Raw genomic sequence first — 27,657 nt, forward strand, 5'->3', positions numbered from 1 at the left:
GGGCACCCTGGGCAGTAGTGACCATGTGATTTTGGAATTTACAGTCTTAGGGAAGGTAAAAGCTATACACAGTCAAACTTCTAGGTTGGACTTCAGAAAGGCAAACTTCAATAAACTTAGAACTATGCTGGGTAAAATCCAATGGTCAGAAATACTTAGGAAGAAGGGGGTTCAGGAGGGGTAGGAGTTTCTTAAAAGTGAAATAAACACCTCTCTAAAGACTTAAGAAATAAAAAAGACTCCTTTAGGAATTGTAAGGATGAATATAAACAAATCACCAGTGCTTGTAGAGAAAAAGTTAAGAAAGCTAAAGCGCAGTATGAGCTTAGGCTGTTCAGAGTAAGAAAAAGAGCAAAGACATGGTAGGCCCATTGCAAGAGCAAGAAAGTGAAATTGTAACAGTTAATGAAGAGAGAGCGGAACTGCTCAATTCCTACTTTTCCTCAGTCTTCTTCTGAGGGAAACGGTGCTCAAAATAGCAAAAATAGAACATATAAGGAGGGTATGAAGTTCCAACCCAGGATCAGCATAGGGGTAGTACATAAGCACCTAGCTTCTTTAAATTAAAGTCCTCAGGGCCAGATTAATTGTATCCAAGGGTTCTAAAAGAGCTTGTAGATGTAATTTCTGAGCCTCTGGTTATTATTTTTGAAAATTCTTGGAGAACAGGAGAGGTGCTGGAAGATTGGAGGCGGGTGAATGTTATCCCCATCTTCAAGAAGGGGAAAAAAGAGGATCCAGGTAACTACCGACCCGTCAGCTTGACGTCTATACCAGGAAAAGTTTTAGCGCAAATCATCAAACAGTCGGTCCTGGAACATTTATAAAGAATGGACATGATTACTAAGAGTCAGCATGGGTTTCTCAAGAACAAGTCATATAAGACTAACCTGATCTCTTTATTTGAGAAAGTGACTACCTTGCTGATCAGGGGAATGCTGTAGATATCGTTTATCTTGATTTCAGTAAGGCTTTTGATAAGATTCCACATACTATCCTTGTTGACAAGTTGGTAAAATGTGGTTTGGATCCTGTTACTGTTAAGTGGATCTGTAACTGGTTGACAGATCGCACCCAAAGAGTGCTTGTGAATGGTTCCTCATCCTCTTGGAGAGGAGTGACAAGTGGAGTGCCTCAAGGATCTGTCCTGGGACCTGTTTTGTTCAACGATTTGGATGAAGGAATAGAGAGAATGCTTATTAAATTTGCCAATGATACTAAATTGGGAGGGGTTGCAAATACAGTAGAAGACAGAAACAGAATACAGGATGACCTTGACAGGCTGGAAAATTGGGCTAAAACCAATTAAATGAATTTTAATAGGGATAAATGTAAAGTTCTGCATTTAGATAGGAAAAATCCAATGCATGGTTATAGGATGGGGGAGACTTGTCTTAGCAGTAGTATGTGTGAAAAGGATCTAGGGGTCTTAGTGGATAAAACGTTGAACATGAGTCAACAGTGTGATGCGGTGGTTAAAAAGGCAAATGCCATTTTGGGCTGTATCAACAGAAGTATAGTGCCCAGATCACGTGATGTGATGGTATCGCTTTTTTCTGCTCTGGTAAGACCTCACCTGGAGTATTGTGTTGAGTTTTGGGCACCACATTTTAAGAAGGATATAGACAAGCTGGAATAGGTCCAGAGGAGGGCGACGAAGATAGTGAGGGATCTGGAGACCAGGTCTTATGAGGAATGGTTGAAGGAGCTGGGGATGTTTAGCCTGGAGAGGAGGCGGCTGAGAGGTGATATGATCACCCTCTTCAAGTACTTGAAGGGCTGTCATATAGAGGATGGTGTGGAATTGTTTTCTGTGTCCCCAGAAGGTAGGACCAGAACCAATGGATTGAAATTAAATCAAAAGAGTCCCTGACTCAACATTAGGAAGAACTTCCTGACCATTAGAGTGATTTCTCAGTGGAACAGGCTTCCTCGGGAGGTGGTGGGCTCTCCTTCCTTGGAGTTTTTTAAACAGAGGCTAGATGGCCATCTGACAGCAATGAAGATCCTGTGGATTTAGGGAACAGTGTTTGTGAGTTTCCTGCATTGTGCAAGGGGTTGGATTAGATGATCCTGGAAGTTCCTTCCAACTCTATGATTCTATAATTCCCCTCTCCCACTGAAGACATCCAATTCACCCTTCATACTATTTTTTGGGGGGTGGGGGGTGAGAGGCTAGTGGGCTCTAGGGGTGGGAGACAAGAAGTTTTTAAAGTTGGAGATGTCTACACTACATAGCTACAATTACGCTAACAGAAATACATTCTGGTAAGACAAGTTATCATTATTCACTAGCATTTCAGGTAGGATCATTATGTGGACTTTCACCCTTCTTCCCTGTGACTGCTTTTTTGTTTCAAGTGCTGCAATCAAGAAGCTGAAGATTATTATTGTTTAGCAGTGAGAGGACTCACAGTTTTGTAGAAAAAGAAGGTTTGTGTCCATCTGTCGCCCTCTTCCCTCAGGATATAGAGAAGTTAATTTAGAATCAAATCTGAGATTGTTTCAGGTGGTAAAGTTCTTTTAACTAGATCAGCATTGAGGACATAGGAGCACTTTATGGAGCAATAAATTTTACATGGATGTCCCCTATGAAAAATCACTTCTCCCAAAACGCAAATATCAGCTACAAGGCTCACAAGTAACATTTCATAAATATTCTGTAAATCAAATGAATGAGACTCATGTTTCACCTCTTTCCTCCAAAAGGCTGTTACAGCTGCTCCCCTGTCAGTGCTAATGTTTGTTATGGCTAATAACACTTTCAATCACAAGTATCTAAAGAAAATTGATTTATTCCACACCCTTTCCTCTGCTGAAAATGCCCTGCCAAGGACAAAAACACCTACAGACCACAGGTTGTTAATTCCCTGATGGATTCCTATGCATCTCTCAGCATTGCTTCTTTATATGCTGTTGAAGGAACTGATAAAAATACACAATATGAGGATCTATGGCTGTTCCAGAAATTTAATTTAGCCTACACTATAGTGGCTCTGTAAAAGTTACTTCTAAACTTCTGTGTCCATGTGAAACAATTCTGAGATTCTTCCTCCTGTTTTTAGGACAAATATATATGTTGAAGACCCCAAGTGATTCTTATTAATATTCATATATTTTCAAAACCAAGTATATACAAAATAAACTACAGTTTGAAAGGGGTTCAAAAGAATGCAGCAAACACAGAAATGTGAAGGCCCAGGGGGGAAACCCAAAAACAATTACAGTTGTGTGAGTCCCTTCCCCCTTCCATGCCCCCCCCTTTCTGATTATTATTTTTTTTTAAACTTGGGGGGGGGTTGGACTCTTGTGAAATGTTTTCTATTTTAGAATGAGAATTAAAATATATTTAAGGCAAAGTTTTAAAATATTGTTTCAACTGCTCTGCTCCCTCAGTGCTTTCTACTAATTCTAAGGTAGTTACAATCCCTGTGTACCATAGACATGTCCAACCTTAAAAACTTCTTGCTTGATTCAGATTCCTCTGTCTTCTGTGGCATGTGAAAGAAATCACGTTAAGACATAAGCTAACTTCTGAAAGAAACTAGTTTCATTACATGCATATCTTCAGTTTTCTGAGGCCCATACACTGGAAATCTTGTTGGTCTTTAAAATGCTACTGGATTATAATCTTGTTTTTACATTCTTAATGTGTATGATGACAATGAGGTGTTACTGTACACATCAGTATTTAACTCAGTATGCAAGTTATTAATTACTATCAGTACTATCTTGATTGTGATATGTACATTAACCCCAACTGTCTTCTTTGGTACACAATTGTAGATTTTGCATTGTTTCTAGATATTGCTGGCTGTATAGAGAGGAGAATGTTTTCAAGCTTATGCTAACAGAGCACTCTTGAGCCACACCCACACTGCAGTGACATTAGTCAGCTCTGTAAGGGGCAAGTTATGCTTGCAGTGGAGCAGTGGGGGGAAGTGTGGCTGGCTGTTTGCGAGGCTGCATCTTTGGTGATTCCACTACAACATGGCCTCATGGCATAGTGTTGAGGCGGGGGTGGCATGAGGGGCAGCATCAAAAATTCTTAATGGAGGCTATGATTAACTCATATTATAGAAGTCTGAATGGTACCCATGGGTAAGACTATGATTATTTGAACGTTGTGGAATTTGGCTTCATCATAATATTGCTTTGTACTGGCAATAAGCTTTGTCTTCATATCCAAAAAATACTTCATAAGAATAGCAATTGCCCAGGATTTCTTGTGTGATTCTTCTTGACTTTTGACATAATTTGCACTTATTTGGTCTTTGCACTCAAGCTGTCATGACACCCAGCCTCAAACAAAGGGAGTGGGGGAGCAGGCTTGGGATCCTTCCCCTTTTTTACCTGTCAGTGCATGGTTGCCCCTGTGGGTCAAGCCTTCAAAGGTGGGGTGCCTGTTAGGGTTCTGAAATAGAGGTGGTCAGTTACAGAATACAAACTTGGCACTCCTCCTTGGGTATCAGTGCAAAGTGTTCACCCTGTGGTGCTAAGTGCCCCCTCTGCTTTTGCCACCACCAAGTGCCCCCACTCCACCTTCTCCAAGTTTGCACAGCAGGGAGCTCCAAGACAGAGTCCCATGCTGCGTGCCCTAACTACTGATTTATGAGAAGTCCTGGCTGACGTTTTTGTAGGATGGGGGGTATAACTGGGTGCTGTGGAGGGGGCTTGGCTTCCCCAGGGAGGGAATTGACTGAGCCTGTAGTCAGCATCCTGAGATCCTCTGAGCCTAAAGGGCAGGTCCCAGCGGAAATTCTTCCGCTTTCCCAGGCTCCTTTCCACCCCCAGTCAGCTGGCCGGTTGGGGGAAGCCCCACCCCCAGAGGACCATGTGCCTTTCTACCTCCAGAAGCTTCAGTCTCCAATTGAAAGGCTTCCTCTTGGGATGGTGTATCTGTGTTACTTTGAAGAAGTTGGCAGCAACTTGTGAGTAGAGAAGCCAATCCCTCGCTTCAGAGTAGCCAGAAACGGGGTAGGGGGGAGGGAAACGTCTGCTGAGCACTTCATTATTCCCGATTTTCATAGGGTATAATGGGGAATTGATCTGGAGGTTTCGGGGGCTCTGGGGGAGCTGTTTTTTGAGGTAGAGGCACCAAATTTTCAGTATTGTATCTAGTGCCTCTCCCCAAAGTACCCCCCCAAGTTTCAAAACGAATGGACAAGGGGGTCCAATTCTATGAGCCCCAAAAGAAGGTGCACCTATCCTTCATTATTTCCTATGGAAGGAAGACATTTAAAAAGGTGTGCTGTCCCTTTAAATGTGATGGCCAGAACTCCCTTGGAGCTCAGTTATGCTTGTCACACCCTTGTTCCTGGCTCTGCCCCCAAAGTCTCCTGGCTCCACCCCCAAAGTCCCCAGGTATTTCTTGAATTGGACTTAGCAACCCTAACCCTAGGCAAGGCTAACTACTTGCGGTCTCTGCACTGATATCCTTCCTTCTCCTTCCCTCCCCTCCCTTCATCCTCTAACTCAGGGGTGTCAAACTCATTTGTTATGAGGGCCGGATGTGACATAAATGAGGCCTTCAGGCCAGGCCATGTTGGGCCAGGCCATATGTGTACTTATTTAAGATTAGGTAACAGAAATATAAACTTTATAAGGGACACAAACACAATTAAAGATTTTTAAAAAACAAAAATAAAACATGCTTTAAACATTAGCACTTGTTGGTCTTAAAGTTGCTTTCTTTGTATTTCTCCCATGGGATCCAGGAAACTGGGCAAAGGAAGCTCTGGCTCTTTCCTTCCTTCCTTCGCCAGGGGACCAGTAGAAGGAAGAGAGGCTTGGCTCAGTAGCCTGGCAAAGTAAACTCTGCCTCCTCCCCCAAGGGAGGAGCCTCAGCCAATGGAGAAAATAGAAGTTTTGCTCTGTAGCTCCTGTGCAATTGAGCAAGCCACACAAAGCAAGCTGTGACATAGAAGGAAGCAAGAGGGAGAAGGAAGCAGACAACAGCCAATTGCTCAGGGGCCTGATAGGAGCCCTCTGGGGGCCTAATTCGACCCCCAGACCGCATGTTTCACACCCCTGCTCTAACTCATTCACACATGCAGGCATACAACCCTTCCTCCCCCCGACAGCACTGGCCTCAACACCCCCTGAAGGGCACCGGGGGAGACGGGCACCCATGACCTTCCCTCCACCAGAGGGACCCTGCCTTGTGGTGCCCTGGGACTTTGGAGGAGCTGGGGGTGGAGCAACACTTTCACTCTGGGGGGCCAACTTCTGCCAAGTTTTCCTTCCTCTGTCCTGAGATTTGAGGCTGGGAAGTGCTGCGAACCAGAGCCCAGAAGACAGACCACTGTTTCCAGCCTCACCATCCTGACAGGAAAAAAAACCCTTCAATGCCCAGGTGCATGTGGGCACGTGCACCTGGCGAGCAGGAGTGAGCCCCTTGCCATTGGTTGGAGGGTGTGGGCACTCCCCCAGCTGTGTGGTAGCTGAAAAGGGAGGAGAAAGCAGCACCCCGGAGCCAATCAATGTGCTGGCGGCCATCCCCTTTGGCTCCCTGGTGCGCAAAAGTTCACTGTCTCCCCACAGCATCCAGCCCTTCCTGGATCATCAGCCTCCATTCCCCCCCTCGAGAGGCTCCACACATGTACACAAAATAAGAGAGTGAGGGGGGCCAACGCTGTCATCCCTGTAAGCCCAGTCCAGACAGCGATTCGTCTTGTGCCAGTCTCAGCTTGCCCTTCCTGCAGGGCGCACACTCTGTCCCAGTGGGTCACTCTCCCCCCTCCCCTGCCAAAGTCCCAGGCCTCCAGGGGGCTTCCCTAGCTCAGGGGAGCAGCCAAGAAGAGGCAGCTATCCAGTTCTTCCCAAGGCCACTGAGCCTTGCACTGGTGCTGCTCCAGTTTGCCCCTCCCACAGTGTTCAAATACACATGTGAGCATATGAGCGCTGCCTCCCCAACAGTGCTGGCTGTGGCAGGCCCCTGAAGGGCACCAGGCTATGCTGCTGAGAGGGGAGGAGGACGTGAGAGTGGAGAGGGGGCAATTCTGTGCCCCTGGACAGCTGGCACTCTAGACAGTTACCTAAGACGCCTAGTGGATGGTCCAGCCCTGGGTGGGGCACAGGGGAGTCAGTCAATGGGAACCCAGAGGTGGTGACTGACACATGATGGGCCAATTATTTATGGAGCACAGGCATCAACCAATGGGAGAACTCCATTTGGACTACACCACTATGGTTTTATTATTATATAAAGAATACAGTTTTGATTCATGATATGTAATCCTAATCTTATTTTTTTAAACTTTAATAAAGATTGTTTCTAAATAGATTGAGAATATAGCTAAAACACTTCCATAACAGATATGGAGAATACTCTTTTCCAAGGGCACTGAACATAAGAAAAGCCATGTTGGATCAGGTCAGTGGCTCATCCAGTCCAACACTCTGTCACACAGTGGCCAAAAAACCCAGGTGCCATCAGGAAGTCCACCAGTGGGGCCAGAACACTAGAAGCCCTCCCACTGTGTCCCCCCCAAGCACCAAGAATACAGAGTATTACTACCCCAGACAGAGAGTTCCATCTATACTTTGTGGCTAATAGCCACTGATGGACCTCTGCTCCATATGCTGATCCAATCCCTTCTCGAAGTCTTGTAGCTGCCACCACCTCCTGTGGCAGTGAATTCCATGTGTTAATCACCCTTTGTGAAAAAGTACTTCTGTCCATTGAGTGTCCACAAGTTCTTGTATTGTGAGAAAGGGAGAAAAGTATTTCTTTCTCTACCTTCTCTATCCCATGCATAATCTTGTAAACCTCTTGTAAACGACTCCACAGTCAATGTTTCTTCAAGCTAAAGAGCCTCAAGTGCTTTAACCTTTTCTCACTGAGAAGAGAAGAAGCAACAAATATTAATTTGAGAAGAAACTAAATAAATATTATCAGGAAATTACTGCATGTGCTGAGGACTGAATTAAATGGCCCTTTAAAATGTATGATAAATATCCTATTTATTTATGCGCAGATTAAAATGCTTAGTTATTTTTACCAGAGTGAGTTGGGTATGGTAATTATTAGAGGAAACTTCCTCTCTTGAGTTATTCAGGGTATCAAAGTCTGTGGTATTCTGTAATTTACAAGCCTAAAACTCTTACCTGAAATTTCTTCTCTCTTTCCCCAATAGAAGGGCACTGCTAAACATGAGTTCCATAAAGGAACAGGCAGCCATCAGCAGATTGATAAGTTTCCTGCAGGAGTGGGACAATGCCAACAAATTTACACGACATCGTATTTTAGAAAATTTCATCATGACGAGCCATGGCAAAACAGGTCCTGAACTGGAGGTAGAATTCTCTCAAGGAGCCAGTTTGTTCCTGGCCCGCTTAACTGCCTGGCTTAGGCTGACGTATCCACTTTCTTGAAGAGCTGGTGTTAAGGTAGAACAAGGAAGCAGAAATGGGAGTAAACATTTTCCTATTTACCGAGGTCTACATTGGCAAAATGAGCACAACTTTGAAAAGTGTAATCTAATGGCGATTCTGCACCAGCCATATTAGCAGAATTTGAAAAATCATAGACAAGATGTTGTCCTTCAAGAACTACATTATATAAAAGTACACAAGTATATATATATATTACAAGATGTGCATCAGATACACCAGTTTTCTATATGGTCCTCAGCTATCAGGAAAAAGACAGGCATAGAAATAAATAAATATGGAAACCCTGTGTTCCTTAAAACAGCTGGGGTGCTGCTTAGAATCATTTACATAATCTTTTTACATTAAAGCCTTAACAAACTCATGATAGCTACATGTATGGAACATGTTTAGAGCAACTATTGAAATCCATTGGCATCTTCCTATCAGCTGCAAGTGGGTAAGTAAAATTCATGGCACCATTCCCATGATAGATGACCCTGAGCTTTTTAGCATACTAACAATGTAACAGTATTATCATTAGGACTGTCAAGAATAGGATGCTGTATCTTTGAATGTGACTATCTAGATATTATCAAAAATAAATTAATGCACCAGTAGAATACTAGAGGTTTTACTGAAGAAAACTAAAAAAATACTATGCAGTCATTTCACTGTAAAATGTTATTTTTAGAACTCCAAATCATATACAACATTCATACTAGCATAACAGTTGGGGGGGGGCTTACTATTCTAATAAGGGCCATATCTAGTAATCTCAAGGACAGGAAACAATCTCTCTAGACTTCCTATACCAGATGGTATTAGTTGAATTCTAGACCACATACATCCAGTGTCTAATATGGAAAGTGATGGCCTATGTAATAAAAGTATTAACTAAATTCATATACAAAGTAGAAAAATCTATAGCTGTGAAGACTGAAGAGTAAAAATTTTCCTTGACATCTCCACTACCTCAGTTTCCTCCAGTTCATAGTAAGAGAATGGTGGGTTAACGTGTTAAGGAGTAATTAAAGTAATATTATGTGATCTTGAAATAAAATAGTTCCAATAAGCTTTTTGCTTTGTTCTCCAAACCTTTGCAGCCAGCGGTACCTTATTGAATTCTTGGAGGTCGGTGGCATCCTTACACTGCTGGAAATACTTGGGCTCAAGCAACTGAAGGAGGAGGCTAAAAGGGAATCCATAAAGCTTCTTCAGTTTGTAGCAAGTTCTGGCAGGAAGTTCAAAGAGCTTATTTGTGAAAGCTATGGTAGGCAGATTGTGACAAAAGATATATACTGCCAGATGTTTAAGTAAAGCAGTTTTCTGTGACCTTAGAGGTTTATTTTTTTCAAATCTCAATGAATTCCATTGATGGGGAAGGGTGGTTTTCTTTTATATTAGATTTTTGTATCCCACCCTCCCCACCAAATCAGGCTTAGAGTGACTAATAGGTTAAAGGTAAAGGTAGTCCCCTGTGCAAGCACCAGTCGTTTTCGACTCTGGGGTGACGTTGCTTTCACGTTTTCATGGCAGACTTTTTAAGGTGGTTTGCCATTGCCTTCCCCAGTCATCTACACTTTCCCCCAGCAAGCTGGATACTCATTTTACCGACCTCGGAAGGATGGAAGGTTGAATCAACCTGGAGCCAGCTACCTGAACTAGCTTCTGCTGGGATCAAACTCAGGTCATGAGCAGAGGGCTCCGACTGCAGTACTGCAGCTTTACCACTCTGCGCCACGGGTTAACAGGCTAATGGCAATGCAAAAACATAAAACATGATAAAACAATAAAACACAGAGGTACTTTGTGTCATGTTCAGTATCTCATCTTGGTGACACCTTGCACTTGTCCAATTTCCATTGATAAAAGAGAATGGAAGCCTTTGAGCCTCACAAAAACCTGACTTCATAGTACAGCAGCCTTTTCTCATTTCTGTGCTGTGCTCTTTGCATCTGTAGAGTAAGCTGAAGAATAGTTTCCTTCTAAAAAAGCTGCATACATGACTTTCTGAGGCTTCTCTTTTGGAGGAAGGTTGAAGTATTCTAGGTATTCTATTTATTCAACATTAAGACTTTGGGAAACCAGAGACAAAATTTCTTCATCCAGTGTGCAGAATAAAACTGTCTTTCTTTACATTAGTAATTAATTTCTGCTGAGAACACCTTTTTGTTACCCTATCTCATTGAAAGGACTTATACTAGCCCAAATTGACCAAGGAAAATCCACACGCGGAAGCAAGCTTCTGCATGTACAGCCACTGAGGATTTAGTTCTGGATATAGATAGCAGACAGACAGACAGACGGTAGACAGGTAGATGCATGCATAACGATGTTCATCCAACGTCATTGAACCAACTGGTTGGATATGTCTTTTTGATGCAGATGGGAGATGTGCCTCCAAATCTCAATTTGCTAATTAACGAATGCAACAAATTGGGTGTGACTAGAGTAGAATTAAGATCACCCTGTATATATTGTGCAGATCACTCTACCATATTTACTAAGAAATATATTCCACTGATTCAAATGGGCTAAATCCCAAGGCAGTATGCATAGCCCATGCATATGGATTACAGTTTTAGGCATGGATATCAAAGCAAACCCTTTTAAATGAAAACATGGATTTAAAACAATTAAATAAAGTAAAAGAATAGCCCCTCTGCCCCTTTTTTACTAAAGATATTTGATTAAAAGCATTTTCAGATAAACTCACTAGTATAATAGGGACAACCACAAAGGATATGCTATATCCTTCAATCAGTCTGAGATACATCTTCACCATTTTGGACTGCTATTACAAAATCCATGGCTGCATATAAAAGCGTGTAGTAAGCAGGGTTAACTGGGAGATTGCCTTGTGCTTTACTTTTAAATATTTCCAGATAGCTAAGGATAGAAGCAATCAAATGATGTACAATGCCCCATTTAACCATTACTTTTAATATTAAACTTGATGGTATCAGGTAGATACCTTCAGACACTGGGATTTCTGCATTACAAAAATATTAGGAATATCCCATCCACCCCTAGTTAATGTACTATATCATTACCTTCAAACCATTTAGAGCCTTTGAGAGTCAGATGGCAGCAAGTGGAGCGGGGAGAGATAGGAGAAACTGCCATGGTTAAGTTCCTGCAACCACAAGGAGTTTCACAGAACAGAGTAATGTCAAAAAACCTAAAAACCTTAAATAATAATAAACTCAATATATACACTTTCTGGAAATTCTGTTGTAACTTCTGAAGTTCAAAGTTTTCAACACACCCAAGGTCCAATAATTCTATCCCTTGAGTGAAATAAAGTACAATGTCATGTCACATCATTCAAAAAATCATTAAAGTGCTTGTGCCAGTCATTTTAAAAACCAGTATTTTGGAATACTGCTTAAGAATCAAATTAAAAATTCTGGATGCACCCCTTACAGAACACTATTTGATCAATAACCATACAGAGGACAGTATGCAGTTCTGTGTACTTTATAAATATAGCAGGGACTCATTTGCATTTTAGGCCACACCCCTGTCACCAAAACAGCTGGAACTGTGTTCCTTCTCCAAAAAAGCCCTAAATATCAAGCAACCCCAGGTGTATATGAGGACATTCATCGGTTGTTATTAAGAGGTTTATTGGATACACAAACTGAACTCTGTATCACCAATGGGTCTAGGTTCTCAATTGGATTTTTTTTATTTGTAATAAATACTGTGGGCATTGTATGTTAGCCAGGGGAACTGTACCTTTAAGATACTGTACACCTGAGATTGATTAATTGTATATAGGACTTAGGTGGATTTTGTGGCTAGAGATTTCTGTGGGAAAATGTGCTAGTAAAAGCTGTCCTTCTTGAAAATTGATATTACATCTTGCAATTTAAAAGATTTTGCTTAATGTGATATGGGTTTGCTGTGGCAGGTATAGTGTATTTTACAGACATGGATATTGGGCTTCTTTGAGGAAGTACTGGAAGGAAACTATAAGGGTGTGTGGCCTAATATGCAAATAAGTTCCTGTTGGGCTTTTAAAAAAACAAAAAAGCCCTGGGAATAACACAGTATATATTAAATATTTGAAATTTATAGTACCATATTGGTTGATTATGTTATTTTCACCCACCCTGAGGGTTGAGATGAAGGCATTTGCTATCTCTGGATGCACTGAAAGTGACCATTTCCCATAGATACCTCTGCTGTCTTCCCTAAGAGTGGTTGCTTGAGTGTGAAAAGCGGTAGTGTGTCATCTAAGCTACCCAGGTTCATTTGGACACAGAGGGCAGAAGAAATGACTGCTAGTCTCCTAGACCCTAGATAAGTTTGTAGCTCTACTGGAGGCCACACCATCAGAGTGGATCTTGTCATGATGTTTGTAAATGAACTTTCTGGGATCATGACGTTGCATGCAAAACTACCACAGGGCATCAGGGAAGCCTCTACATGTGGTTGGTTTGATAAAGAGTGTCAGGTGATGAAGAGCCACTTATATGATATTTACCATCACTACAGGGAGTCAAATTTAGTGCATCTACCACTGGAATACTTTGAATTTAAAAAGGTCTTTCACAAACTCTATAAGGAGAATCAGAAAAATTTTCTGCTTAAAAGCTGGGAACCCCTCTTGCAGGCCACAGTTAACAATGACTCAAGGAAATTCTGGTCCCTGATAGCCAGTTCAATGGGAAGAAATAGTGCAGTAAATAGCTTAATCATGGCTGATTGCTAGTATAAGCATTTTACAATGATTTTTTAGGAGACCAGGTGCAATCCTGAAGAGGAATTTTACTTCTGCCTGGATAATTGTCCAATTTGGGCTCCAGTGCAGATTGAGGACTGCAACACTTAAATTGTATATTGCAACACTTAAATTGGGGAAAGCCCCTGGGCTCGATTCTATTCCCCATGAGGCTATCAAGGCTTTTCTACAGTGGTGGGCCCCATTCCTAGCAGCTCTTTTTACAGCCATAATACCAGAAGAATGGAAGAATGCTATTTTAGTACCCATCTTTTAAAAAGGAGACCCTCAGCTCCCAAATAATTATAGACCCATCAGTCTCTTATCCATCGTGGGGAAGCTGTATGCCAATCACTTGGTCAATAAATTAAATCTTGGATGTTAGACCAGGAAATCCTGGGGCCGGAGCAAATTGGCTTTTGTCAGGGTAAGTAAACTCTGGACCATTGTGCAATTCTGAGCCATCTAGTAAATAAATATAGGAAAGGACCTAAATTATACACAGCCTTCTTAGACCTTAAGGGAGCTTTTGATTCAGTGTCCAGGGACATTCTGTGGAAGAAACTAAGCAATATGGGAATGGATAAGCGTTTGCTTCTGAAACCACTTGCGAGGTTAGTTGCACAAAAGATGGAGACCTAACTTCTAAGACTGCAATTACAGTGTCAAACAAGGCTGTATTTTGGCCCCTATATTGTTCAACCTGTTTAAAAATGATTTGGCACCCTTTATGAGCTGTGTTAACAGACATTACCCCAAATTAGGGAAGAGACACATCCCGCTATTGCTATATGCTGATGATGCTGTTCTCTTTTCACTTTCAAAAGTTGGGATGAAAAAGATGCTAATGCATTTTTTGGTTTATTGTGATAAGCTTTTGCTGACTTTTGATAAGTCCAAAATTATTGTGTTCAGTCAGAGTTGGAAGCCCTCTAAATGGACTATACGAGGAAATCCCATTGAACAGGTGAAGAGCTTCAGATATCTTGGTATTCATTTCCACTACAATGCTAATTGGGCCACTCATATTAAGGAAGTGATAAGATCTGTGAATAGCAGTGAACTCGCAATCTCCCATTTTTTTATACTAAAGGGAACAAATTTATACCTGCTGCTCTTAAAGTGTTCAACTACAAAATATGTGCCAAACTATTATATGGTGCCCCAATTTGGATTTCTGCCCTTAATTAAATGGTTGAAAGAGTCCTATCTAAATTTCTTAGGAAATTTTTGGGCTTCCAGCTTGTGTACCCTATGCCAGAGACGTTTGGCCACAAAGGCATGGATTTCAACTTTCAAATTTTGGCTGCGTCTTCGTTTCAGAAGTGGGCCTAATAGTCTCATTGCACATATGCTGCATGAATCTTACCTATCTGATTGGCTGACCCACATTGAAGAGAAAATCATATCAATGGGGCTTAGCATCGATGATCTGACCCTTTTTTCAGAGAAGCATGCTTTTGTCATGATTAAACAGAGAATGAGTTAAAAGATGGTGATTCAAAAAGGTGGAGATTCAAGACCTTAGAAGTCTTGCTTCTGGGCGTTGCTCTCCCATGCAATGGAGGATTCCTTTTAGTGGTTCACTTAGAGGTTGGTGAGCGGGTATCCTTTCGCGCCAAGGAACCATCCCTGGGCAGGGGGAGAGGGGGGGTCTTGGTAGTTGGTGATTCGATCCTTAGGCAAGTAGACAGCTGGGTGGCAAAACCGCGTATTGACCGTATGGTGACTTGCCTGCCTGGTGCGAAGGTAGCGGACATTACGCGTGTAGTAGATAGGCTGATAGACAGTGCTGGGGAGGAGCCTGTGGTCGTGGTGCATGTTGGCACCAACGATGTGGGGAAATGCAGTCGTGAGGTCCTGGAGGAGAAATTTAGGCTGCTAGGCAGGAGACTTAAGGCCAGGACCTCCAAGGTGGCCTTCTCGGAAGTGCTACCTGTTCCACGTGCAGGGCAGGAGAGACAGGCGCAAATTAGAAGTCTCAATGTGTGGATGAGACGATGGTGTAAGGAGGAAGGGTTTAAGTTTGTTAGGCACTGGGATGCTTTCTGGAACAAGCCGGAGCTGTACAAAAGAGACGGTCTCCACTTGTCTCCGGATAGAACCAGGCTGCTGGCGCTTAAAATCAAAAAGGTGGCAGAGCAGTTTTTAAACTAAATCTTGGGGGAAAGCCGACAGGAGATGGAATGTCTCTGGTTCGGGAGGACTCGTCTCAAAGAGATGAAGGGTTGGCTTCTATTTTTCTACCGAGTAACGGATCAGAGTTGTCCACTGTGATGGTGACAAACAGTATGGACTGTCTGCTAGAGTCTCGAGGCGGCAGGAGAGAGGTGGCGGGCCTAGCTTGCTTGGGAAATTATAAATGTTTGTATGCAAATGCTAGAAGTGTCCGAAGTAAAATTGGTGAATTGGAATGTTTAGTGTTGGGAGAAAACATAGACATTGTGGGAATTTCAGAAACTTGGTGGAATGAGGAGAATCAGTGGGACACGGTGATTCCTGGATATAAGTTATATCGGAAGGATAGGGAGGGAAGGGTTGGAGGTGGGGTGGCTCTGTATGTCAGAGAGGATATACGGTCCAGTAAGACTGAGGTCAGAGAATTAGATTCCCTTTTAGAAATGCTTTGGGTTGAAATAGAGGGCCCAAAAGGAAATTTAACTATGGGAGTTTGTTATCGCCCACCAAATCAAAAGAGAGAGGATGATTATAATATGATGGAGGGATTAAAGATAGCGGCTAAACGTAAAAACTGTGTCGTAATAGGTGATTTTAACTACCCGCAGATTGATTGGGTCAATATGTGTTCTGGTCGAGAGAAAGAGATTGAGTTTCTTGATGCTCTCAATGACTGTGCTATGGAGCAGATGGTCTCAGAACCTACCAGGGGTGGGGCGATCCTGGATCTGGTCCTAAGTAATGCCCAAGACTTGGTGAGAGACATAAAAGTGATTGCGCCGCTTGGGAACAGTGACCATAATGTTATTGATTTCACCATTTGTATAAATAGGGAGTTGCCCAAAAAGACCGCCACAACCACATTTAACTTTAAAAGGGGTAAATTCTCTGAGATGAGGAGGCATGTGAGGAGGAAACTGAAAGGAAAGGTAAATACGGTCAAAACCCTTGGGGAAGCTTGGAGACTATTTAAAACTATAATCCTAGAAGCTCAGATAAAATACATACCACAAGTTAGGAAAGGCACAAACAGGTATAAGAAGAGGCCAGCATGGTTAACAAACAAAGTAATGGAAGCTGTAAAAGGTAAGAAGGACTCCTTTAAGCGGTGGAAAACCAGTCCAAGTGAGATTAATAAAAGGGAACACAGGCAGTGGCAAATCAAATGCAAGACTGTGATCAGGCAGGCAAAAAGGGACTATGAGGAGCATATTGCAAAAAACATAAAGACCAACCATAAAAAATTCTTCAAATATATTAGAAGTAGGAAACCAGCCAGGGAAGCAGTGGGGCCCTTGGATGACCATGGGGTAAAAGGATTACTGAAGGAGGATAGGGAAATGGCTGAGAAGCTGAATGCATTTTTTGCCTCCGTCTTCACCGTGGAAGATGAGAAGTGTTTGCCCGCCCCAGAACCACTAATATTGGAAGGGGTGTTGAAAGACCTGAGTCAGATTGAGGTGACAAAAGAGGAGGTCCTACAACTAATAGACAAATTAAAAACTAATAAGTCACCGGGTCCGGATGGCATACATCCGAGAGTTCTGAAAGAACTCAAAGTTGAACTTGTGGATCTTCTAACAAAAATCTGTAATCTTTCACTGAAATCTGCCTCCGTTCCTGAGGACTGGAAGGTAGCAAATGTCACCCCCATCTTTAAAAAGGGTTCCAGAGGAGATCCGGGAAATTACAGGCCAGTCAGTCTGACTTCAATACCGGGAAAGTTGGTAGAAACCATTATCAAGGACAGAATGAGTAGGCACATTGATGAACACGGGTTATTGAGGAAGACTCAGCATGGGTTCTGCAAGGGAAGATCTTGCCTCACTAACCTGTTACATTTCTTTGAGGGGGTGAACAAACATGTGGACAAAGGAGACCCGATAGATGTTGTTTACCTTGACTTCCAGAAAGCTTTTGATAAAGTTCCTCATCAAAGGCTCCTTAGAAAGCTTGAGAGTCATGGAGTAAAAGGACAGGTCCTCTTGTGGATCAAAAACTGGCTGAGTAATAGGAAGCAGAGAGTGAGTATAAATGGGCAGTCTTTGCAGTGGAGGACGGTAAGCAGTGGGGTGCCGCAGGGCTCGGTACTGGGTCCCATCCTCTTTAACTTGTTCATAAATGATTTAGAGTTGGGAGTGAGCAGTGAAGTGGCCAAATTTGCGGATGACACTAAATTGTTCATGGTAGTGAGAACCAGAGAGGATTGTGAGGAACTCCAAAGGGATCTGTTGAGGCTGGGTGAGTGGGCGTCAACGTGGCAGATGCGGTTCAATGTGGCCAAGTGCAAAGTAATGCACATTGGGGCCAAGAATCCCAGCTACAAATACAAGTTGATGGGGTGTGAACTGGCAGAGACAGACCAAGAGAGAGATCTTGGGGTCATGGTAGATAATTCACTGAAAATGTCAAGACAGTGTGCGTTTGCAATAAAAAAGGCCAACGCCATGCTGGGAATTATTAGGAAGGGAATTGAAAACAAATCAGCCAGTATCATAATGCCTCTGTATTAATCGATGGTGCGGTCTCATTTGGAGTACTGTGTGCAGTTCTGGTCGCCGCACCTCAAAAAGGATATTATAGCATTGGAGAAAGTTCAGAAAAGGGCAACTAAAATGATTAAAGGGCTGGAACACCTTCCCTATGAAGAAAGGTTGAAACGCTTAGGGCTCTTTAGCTTGGAGAAACGTCGACTGAGGGGTGACATGATAGAAGTTTACAAGATAATGCATGGGATGGAGAAAGTAGAGAAAGAAGTACTTTTCTCCCTTTCTCACAATACAAGAACTCGTGGGCATTCGATGAAATTGCTGAGCAGACAGGTTAAAACGGATAAAAGGAAGTACTTCTTCACCCAAAGGGTGATTAACATGTGGAATTCACTGCCACAGGAGGTGGTGGCGTCCACAAGCATAGCCACCTTCAAGAAGGGGTTAGATAAAAATATGGAGCAGAGGTCCATCAGTGGCTATTAGCCACAGTGTGTGTGTGTGTGTGTGTGTGTGTGTGTGTGTGTGTGTGTATATATATATATATATATATATATATATATATATATATATATATATATTTGGCCGCTGTGTGACACAGAATGTTGGACTGGATGGGCCATTGGCCTGTGATGTTTAAAGCAAGCGCTGGGATCGGAGGGGGGAGGGAGCGATCCCAGCGCTTGCTTTAAACATCACAGCTGAAGGCAGGCACACAGGGAAGTAGGAAGCACGCTGCCCTCGCCACAGCCGGCGCTCGCAAAGCGCTGCGTTTGCGGAGGGGGCGGGTGCTTCCTACTTGCCTGTGCTCCTGCCTTCAGCTGTGATGTTTAAAGCAAGCGCTGGGATCGGAGGGGGGAGGGAGCGATCCCAGCGCTTGCTTTAAACATCACAGCTGAAGGCAGGCACACAGGCAAGTAGGAAGCACACTGCCCCCTCCGCAGCCGGCGCTTGCAAAGCGCTGGGGCCACGTGGAGCGATCCCAGCGCTTGCCTGAAGAAGATGGAGCCAGGCAGGCAGGCGCGGGGAAGCGCCGGATCAGAGGAAGAGGCAGCAGATCGCCCCCCCCGAAGGTACGTACCTTCGGACTATAAGACGCACACACTTTCCCCCCCACTTTTTTTGGGGGGGGAAGTGCGTCTTATAGTCCGAAAAATACAGTACATTAATTGCCCATTTGATCATTTGAGATTTCACTACTTCATCTTCTGTAGACCATTGTAGAAGTAATTTATATACTTTTGAAATTAATTTATCATTGTCTCCAAGCTGAACTTTTTTCATTTCTGTTTGCTCTTTCCTTATTCCTTCAGTTTTAATATCATTCTCCACCAAACTCTTTATTTGTTGCATTTGGAACCAATCATATTTATGATTCAACTCTTCAGCAGTTTTCAGTTCTATTTTGCCACTTTGTATTTTTAATAATTGATTATATGACAATGTCCCACATTGGTCTTGTCAGCCACCAGCGAGCCTGCAGCAAACGTGGACTATTGCACCCTTCTTAAATCTTCGTTCGCGAAGCCAAGCCGAGAGAGAGAGAGAGAGATATGACAACCACTTTTCTTCACCTATCTCAGCTGTTATTTTTATTACTTCAGCTGGCACTATCCATAACGGTCTTCTCTCATCTCCATATTTCTTGTATTTCATCCATGTATTTAGTAAATTACTTCTTATATAATGGTGAGAGAAAAAACCGTCCATCTTCTTTTTTCCATAATACAAATACGCGTGCCAGCCAAATTTATTTTCGTGACCTTCCAGCGCCAAAAGATTTTTATTTAACAACGTTATCCATTCTTTCATCCACACTAAACAAACTGCTTCATGATATAATTTTAAATCTGGTAGTTGAAATCCGCCTCTCTTTTTTGCATCAGTCAAAATTTTCATTTTAATCCTTGGTTTCTTCCCAGCCCACACAAATTCTGAGATTTTCCTTCGCCATTTATCAAATTGTTTGCCCTCCTTCACAATAGGAATAGTTTGAAACAAATACATTATTCTTAGTAAGATATTCATTTTAATTGCAGCTATTCTACCCAGCAATGACGAATTAAGCTTGTTCCATTTTAGCATGTCTTCATCCATTTTACGCCGTAACTTCTCATAGTTATTTTTAAACAAGTCAATATTTTTCATTGTAATCTCTACCCCTAGGTACTTTACCTTAGAAGTGACTTCACAGCCAGTTAGTCTCTGTAGTTCTTGTTGCTTAATCATCTGCATATTTTTACATAGAATTTTTTATTTTACTCTATTAATACAAAGTCCCGCCAACTCCCCATATTCTTGTATTTTAGCTAACAACAAAGGTGTAACTTGTATAGGGTTTTCATTTATAAACATTATATCATCAGCAAAAGCTCTGTATTTGTAAGTAAATCCTTTTATTCTTAGACCTTCTATCTCTTTTTCCTCTTGGATCTGCATCAGTAATATTTCAAGAGTCATTATAAACAACAATGGTGAAAGCGGACAGCCTTGTCTGGTACCTTTGCTGACTTTCATACCTTCTGTAAGGTCTGCATTTATACACAACCTTGCATTTTGTTCAGAGTATATTGCTTTTATCATTCTTATAAAATTTTCTCCCAGCTCCATTATTTCCATTACTGCAAACATAAAGTCCCAGTTTAAATTGTCAAATGCTTTCTCTGCATCTGCAAATAATAATGCTACTTCTTTTTCTGGATGTATTTCATAATATTCTACAATATTTACAACAGTTCTAATATTGTCTCTTATTTGTCTTTTGGGAAGAAACCCTGTTTGATCCTCCTTTATAAAGTTTATCAAATGTTGTTTAAGCCGTTCTGCCAAGATTCTTGTAAATATTTTATAGTCATTATTTAATAGCGAAATAGGTCTATAATTTTTTACATTCGTAACATCTCTATCTTCCTTGGGTATCAACGAAATAACAGCTTCTTACCATGTGTTTGGTATACTCCCTCTTATTCTTATCATATTCATCAACTTCTGCAGTTTTGGTATTAATTCATCTTTAAAAGTTTTAAAATATTTAGCTGTATATCCATCTGGTTCAGGTGCTTTCCCATTTTTCATTGCATTAATTGCTACTTCAACTTCTATTTTTTCAATAAGATAATTCAAACTTTTTTTCATATTTTCAGTTAAGGGCTCTATTTTTATCTTTTGTAAATACTCATCCATCTTCTCTTTCTTTAAATACCTTTAAACAATTTGGCATAGTATTTAAAAAACTCTCTTCTTATTCCCTCTTGAGTAACCACTTCTCTTCCATCTTCCACAATTCTGTTAATAACATTCTTTGATAGGCTCTGTCCCTGTGGGCTGAAGGAAACTAAAGGAACAATGTACTTTTATCTGTAGATTCTACTGTGATTTACGTACATCCTATTTGGATCCTATATTGAAATCCCTGGAGGCTAAATCTGATGAAAGCAACATAGTAAGTTTACTAGCCTCAAATAAGGCTGAAACCATCAAAGTGGTGGCAAACTTCCTTTACTGTGCTTATAAGAGAAGCCTGTTTAGAATGTTTAATTAACCACCTTTCCCCCCGCCCCCTGCTTCCTTGATTTGATACTGTTGTTGTTAAGCTAATAAAGGTTCTGTGACTCTGTGTGACTCTATAGTACCATACTGGACATTTAAAAGGACTGGCACAAGCCCTTTATATTTGCTCTGATAAGTGGGTGAGAAGACAGCACTTAAATTATTTTGTGAAAGATGTGATATGATATACTTCACTCAAGGCATATGAATTCTTGAATGGACCTTGGGTGTACTAAAAACTTCATATGTTCCTAGCAGCTTCAAGGATATCAGTGAGTGAAAAGATTTCCTAGTCATTTTTAAACATGCATGACTGTACACAGATCCCAAATTGTTGAAATTTAGAAATTTTAATTACTTTCATGGCATTTTAAGCAATGAGACAGACTACTTTAAAGATTAACAGCTCCTGATTGCTATTCTAAAATGAGTTCTTTTCCAGTAAGTCTGCGTATCTCAGAATATTCAATGCATCATGTGGTTTTTTAAAAAAAAATTGTATTAAACGCCTCACATTGTTGAATGAATTAAAAGGTGGTGATTCAAAATGTTTTTCCTACACAGGTGTGCGATCAATTGCAGAGTTTTTGGCCACTTCCAAATCAGAAGAGACTCAAGAACAAGTGCAGATTCTTCTGGATAACTTAGGCCATGGCAACCCCAAGTATCAGAATCAGGTGTATAAAGGCCTGATTGCTCTTCTAAAGTGCACATCCCCCAAAGCCCAACAGCTGTCTTTACAAACACTCAGGATAATGCAGGTCGGTAAAATAAAATGGGGAGAGAAACAGTGGTGCAATGCCAGTTTTTTTTATTGTTTTGGAATCAATTGTTTCTTACAAAAAAAAATTATGCTACTTCATTTTATTTATTTATTTCTATTTGTATCCTGCCCTCCCTACAAGCAGGCTCAGGGCAGGTCCATCATAAAATTTACAATATTAAAACAAATTTACAAGTTAAATTACATCTAAAATTAGAAAGTGAATATTAATACTAAACCCATGACTTTCTACTAGAGAAGCATCCAATAATTGCTCCTATGGACAGCCAAGGGATGTTTCAGGTGTACCCAAGCCTTTAGGTCTGCCAGAAGACAGGAATGAATAATGGAACATTCCATAACTGCATTGTAGGTTGTGTTGTACTGTTCTCAAACCATCATCCAGACCTTTAATGAAATAACATACACATTTAGACATATACAGAACGGAAAAAGGTTTGAATGTTTCAAATAAAACCAAACTATATACATAATATATACAAAATATATAGTAATCTCCAATTTAGTATCATTCAATAAATTTTGACAGAGGGGCAGATTAGTCCAATAATCAGGATACAAAGAGAGCTTTCCAAATAATTCCTTATGGAAGTTATACAAGTAGCAGTTAAACAGTATTTGTTGAATTGTGTTGGAGGTAATTGCTCCACAGGAACAGTCTTTCACACAGGTACTCATTATCTCCTCTGCAGAACTTGAGAGAGGAATGCATTTAATCTGGTCAGCAAAAATGCCCTACAGTGACTCAGGATCATTAAGGCCGATAAATAGTGGGGCATCTTACCACAAAGAACATTGAGACCTAAGGAGGTTGGGGAGCAAATGCAAGGGTTAATTGCACATAATTTAAGTTTCTCCAAGTCTAACAATCTGTTTAATGCTTCTAAAGATACATAACTCATCAGATGTAAAAAATAATAATCAACTACTATCCCTAATTGGTTGAGTTTGGACTGCTTGTCCAGGTCTGTTCTCAAATATAGACAGTTCTTAACCTAAACATGGTATATTTTCAGATGCAACACTCCAGATTTTAAAGGGTGGGGGGACTACTAAGACTTCAATGTAGGGGGCAACATTTTTAGAGAGATTTAAAGGCCTGCTCTTTGACATATTCAAAACTACATTGCAAATATTTTTTTAAAATGTCATTTATACATTGTATAAATCATAATTGTATCACTGTTATCAAACTCAGGTCAAATACTGCTTTTCTGACTTTCAAAGCACATGGATTTGTGCCTTTGGGATGCATATTTAGTGCATACATAAATTTGTTCATAGCAATCGTCAATCTGTTTGTAGAATTGGGGTTGGCCAGAAACATAAATTCCAGATAAATAATTGCATGCTTTATGCAATATGGTATGGGAGCGAGAGGAAAATTTTCTTCCTAGATACTGCTTTTTTCTAAAGTCATACTAAGTGACAATGACAGTATTACTATGAATCTTATACTGAAGTGGTGAGTGGAGTATTAGAAGGGTACAACTGCTTAGCATTTCACCTTATGTCCACTGAAGTCTGTTTACTTAAAAAAAATATGCTGTCATTGCATCCAATGTATGACCCCCAAAGGGGCACACAGAAAAATTAAAATCAACTTTAAAATTCATATTTTTCAAGATAGTTCCATACATACCAAAAGAATGTAGCAAAATAGGATATAATGCCACCTTTTTGGTCTTTTACCAGACAATTGTGGGACAAGTCCATCCAAGTATTGTGGAATCTGTGCTAGGTGTGCTTCGATCTGTTCACTTGGAGGTACAATATGAAGGTAGGATTCTTCTACTAAGTCCCAGTTCAACCCAGAGAGGAAATCTGAAATTTAAATTCCACAAAATGTTCTTAATCTTTTAAGGTGCCACAAGACTCTTGTGTTTTTTTTTTTGCTACAACAGACTATGATTACTATTCCTCTGGAATTATTACTATAAATCTTATAAAGGCAGGATATTATATGGGTGCTCATGCAAAAACGTCTATACAGGTCCACAAGGAGTTGAATGGTATAGATGTGAAATAAATGGGAAATTAATGTCTTCCCCAAAGTGGGAACACCCACATATGTAAACCAATGCACCTTAATTGTCAGAAAATATTACCAAGCTTACTGGCAGATGTCTAGTTTAAGAGCCTTTTAGTTCATTTTTATATACCTCATAATAATATATGTATGACCCTGAGAAATCACACGATCTGAAAGAGCCTGTGCCCATCAAATGTAACCTTATCTGTAAAAGGTTTGCTTCTAGTTAATAGAGCACATACTTTGCCAGCATGAAGCCTCAGGTTCAATCCTAGTTAAAAGTAACAATTATTGGGAACCACAAGTGCAAGTTTGCCTTAGACTATGGAGTGCCATTGTGAGAGTATATTACTTTTAAACTAGATAGACCAGTAGTATAAGACAGCTTCATACCATCACATTTTTAGGATATAGCTCCCTGGGCCATCCAGATAAGTAGGGCAAAGTTTCCAAATAGGTTTAAGGCCACTTTTTCAAAAACTACAGACTAATTTATGTTCCTGTCTCTCTTAAAGCCTCTAGGGCTGCAAGCTAACTTTGTCTGGGAAAGTTTACTGCCTTTGCAATTCTAGTAGACAATTTACAATTAAGTAAATAAGGTTTTGGAGGGAAGAGTATCAGATAATTTTATTCTGTTGGACTTAGTCCCAGGAAATAGGATTTAGTCCCAAGGCAGCCAAATTCTAAGTATTTCAGGCCAGTAGCCTATCCTATCCACTGTCCCAGAATGAGTAGCTGGTGAGACAATATTATATTCCTTGTAATACTTAACCCCTCAAGCTCCAATGCCTTATGGAGCAAGGAGTGCTGTAGCCTTCAAAGTTCCTTAAGGAATAGAGGCAATAGACCAAACAAGAACTTCTTGGCTACATCAATTTATTTTGTGTAAAACAATTTTTATTAATTTGCAATATATTGTTATAATATTCTTTAAAGAAATAAAAGAATCAATACAAATTTATACCAATACGTTACACTTTCCCCCCCTCCTCCTCTCCCCCTTTTTTGTGACCCCCCCCGTGTGTACTTAAATTGGTAAAAATACAAGATAATTTTATCAAACCAAGCATCTTCATATTAAAACCTTATCACAATAAAAAAGAGGGGGAAAAGAATGAGTATAAGAGAAATCAAACCCTGTCTGTTCATCTTCATTCTTATCCTTTCACCTTCATCAAAAATAAAAGCAAAAGGAAACTATTTCTTTATAACATAAGGAAATTATTTCTTAATAGGATTTAGTCCATTATTCCACAAAGCTTCAGCTATTATCAAAAATTACTAAATGTCCCTTTACCTTCCAGTATTTTTCAACATATTTTTGGAATTTCTCCCATTCCTTTCTGAACTTCTTCAAATCATAATCTTTTAAGATTCTTATAAGTTTGTCCATTTCACTCCAAGACATAACTTTTAAAATCTAATCCCATTTTTCTGGTATTTTATCCTGCTTCCATAAGTGTGCATATAATGTCCTTGCAGCTGAAAGCAGATACCACACCATCGTTCTATCTTGTTTTGGAAAATTTTCCATTTGTAATCCCAACAGAAAAAACTCCGGAGCCTCTTAATGTTATAACCTAAAATTGTTGACATTTCTTTCTGAATCATTTGCCAAAATTGTCTTGCCTTTTCACAAGTCCACCACATATGATAGCAAGAGCCTTCATGTTTTTTGCATTTCCAGCATCTATCTGACACCTGATTATTCATTTTTGCCAATTTCTTTGGTGTCATATACCATCTATATAGCATTTTAAAGCAATTTTCTTTAATGTTGTAACATGTTGATATCTTCAGAGTTCTTCCATAAATATTCCCATGATTCCATTTGTATTTCTTTGTTAAAATTGATTGCCCATTTTATCATTTGAGATTTAACTACTTCATCTTCCGTAGACCATTTCAATAATAATTTATAAATTCTTGAAATCAACTTTTCATTTTCGCCCAACAGCATTCTTTCCAATTCTGTTTGCTCCTGTCTTATACCTTCATTTTTAATATCCTGTTCCACCAAACTCTGAATTTGTTGCAGTTGAAACCAATTATATTTATACTGTAATTCTTGAGCCGATTTTAGTTCCACCTTTCCTCCCTGTATTTTTAATAGCTGATTAAACGTTAGCCACATCCCTTCATCACTTTCTGAAGATAACTTTATTACTTCCGTTGGCACAATCCATAGCGGCTTTCTCTCATCACCATATTTTTTTGTATTTTAACCAGGTACTTAGCAGATTTCTTCTTATATAATGATGTGAGAAAAAACCATCTATCTTATTTTTCCCATAATACTTATATGCATGCCAACCAAAAATATTTCCATGGCCTTCTAAAACCAACAATTTCTTATTTAGTAACGTCATCCATTCCTTAATCCACATCAAACACACCGCATCATGGTACAATTTTAAATCCAGCAAATGGAAACCTCCCCTTTCTTTTGCATCGGTTAAGATTTTCATTTTGATTCTTGGTTTTTTCCTGGCCGATACAAATTCTGAAATTTTTCTTTGCCATTTACTAAATTGTTTATTGTCCTTCACGATTGGAATTGTTTGAAATAAGAACATAATTCTTGGTAAAACATTCATTTTGATTGCAGCAATTCTGCCCAGCATAGACGAGTCCAATTTATTCCATTTTATCAGATCTCCATCAATTTTACACCAGAGCTTCTCATAGTTATTTTTATACAAGTCTATATTTTTCATAGTAATTTCCACGCCTAAATATTTTACCTTTGAAGTAACCTCACACTCTGTAGCACTCTGCAGTTCTTCCTGTTGACTTTGTCATATTTTTACACAAAATTTTCAATTTTTCTTTTTTTATATAGAAGCCTGCCAGTTCTCCATATTCTTGTATCTTACGAAGCAGCAACGGTGTTACATATATGGGATTTTCATTAATAAACATTACATCATCAGCAAGCGCTCTGTATTTGTAAGAAAAACCTTTCCATTTCAACCCCTCTATTTCCTTATCTTCTTGTATTTGCATACGCAAAATCTCTAGTGTCATTATAAATATCAATGGAGACAGAGGGCAACCTTGTCTTGTTCCTTTACTAGTTATAATTTTTTCCATCAAATCTGCATTTATACAAAGTCTTGCTTGTTGTTCAGTATATATCGCCTTCACCATTCTTATAAAATCTTCTCCTAGTCCCAATTTCTCCATCACTGCAAACATAAAATCCCAATTCACATTATCAAAAGCCTTCTCTGCGTCTGCAAAGAATAATGCCACTTCTTTTTCAGGGTGTTTCTCATAGTATTCAACTATGTCTATAACCATTCTGATATTATCTCTGATTTGTGTCCTGGGAAGAAATCCTGCTTGCTCTTTTTTGGTGAAATTATTCAAATGCTGTTTGAGTCATTCTGCAAATATCCTAGCATATATTTTATAGTCATTATTAAGTAGTGAAATTGGTCTATAATTTTTTACATTTGTGTTGTCTCTGGCTGCATCAATTTAGAGCAGGAGGTGGTACTTAAATTGCACTCTTCCT

The 27,657-nt window shown here is 40.2% G+C and overlaps 1 protein-coding gene across 2 annotated transcripts in view; it reads left to right on the forward strand.

Annotated features, from left to right (window-relative positions):
* Positions 1–27,657, forward strand: part of ARMH1 (armadillo like helical domain containing 1) — a 52,321-nt gene that overhangs the window by 6,727 nt on the left and 17,937 nt on the right. For both annotated transcript variants that reach the window (XM_060231690.1, XM_060231691.1), the window contains 5 exons: positions 8,139–8,360; positions 8,765–8,833; positions 9,480–9,646; positions 21,886–22,082; positions 23,801–23,885. In XM_060231690.1, the coding sequence (XP_060087673.1) occupies positions 8,155–8,360; positions 8,765–8,833; positions 9,480–9,646; positions 21,886–22,082; positions 23,801–23,885 (724 nt within the window). In that variant the 5' untranslated portion in view covers positions 8,139–8,154. The remainder of the gene's footprint in view (positions 1–8,138; positions 8,361–8,764; positions 8,834–9,479; positions 9,647–21,885; positions 22,083–23,800; positions 23,886–27,657) is intronic.

This window comes from Heteronotia binoei, chromosome 2, assembly GCF_032191835.1.
Source record: "Heteronotia binoei isolate CCM8104 ecotype False Entrance Well chromosome 2, APGP_CSIRO_Hbin_v1, whole genome shotgun sequence".
NCBI classification, from domain to species: Eukaryota; Metazoa; Chordata; class Lepidosauria; order Squamata; family Gekkonidae; genus Heteronotia; species Heteronotia binoei.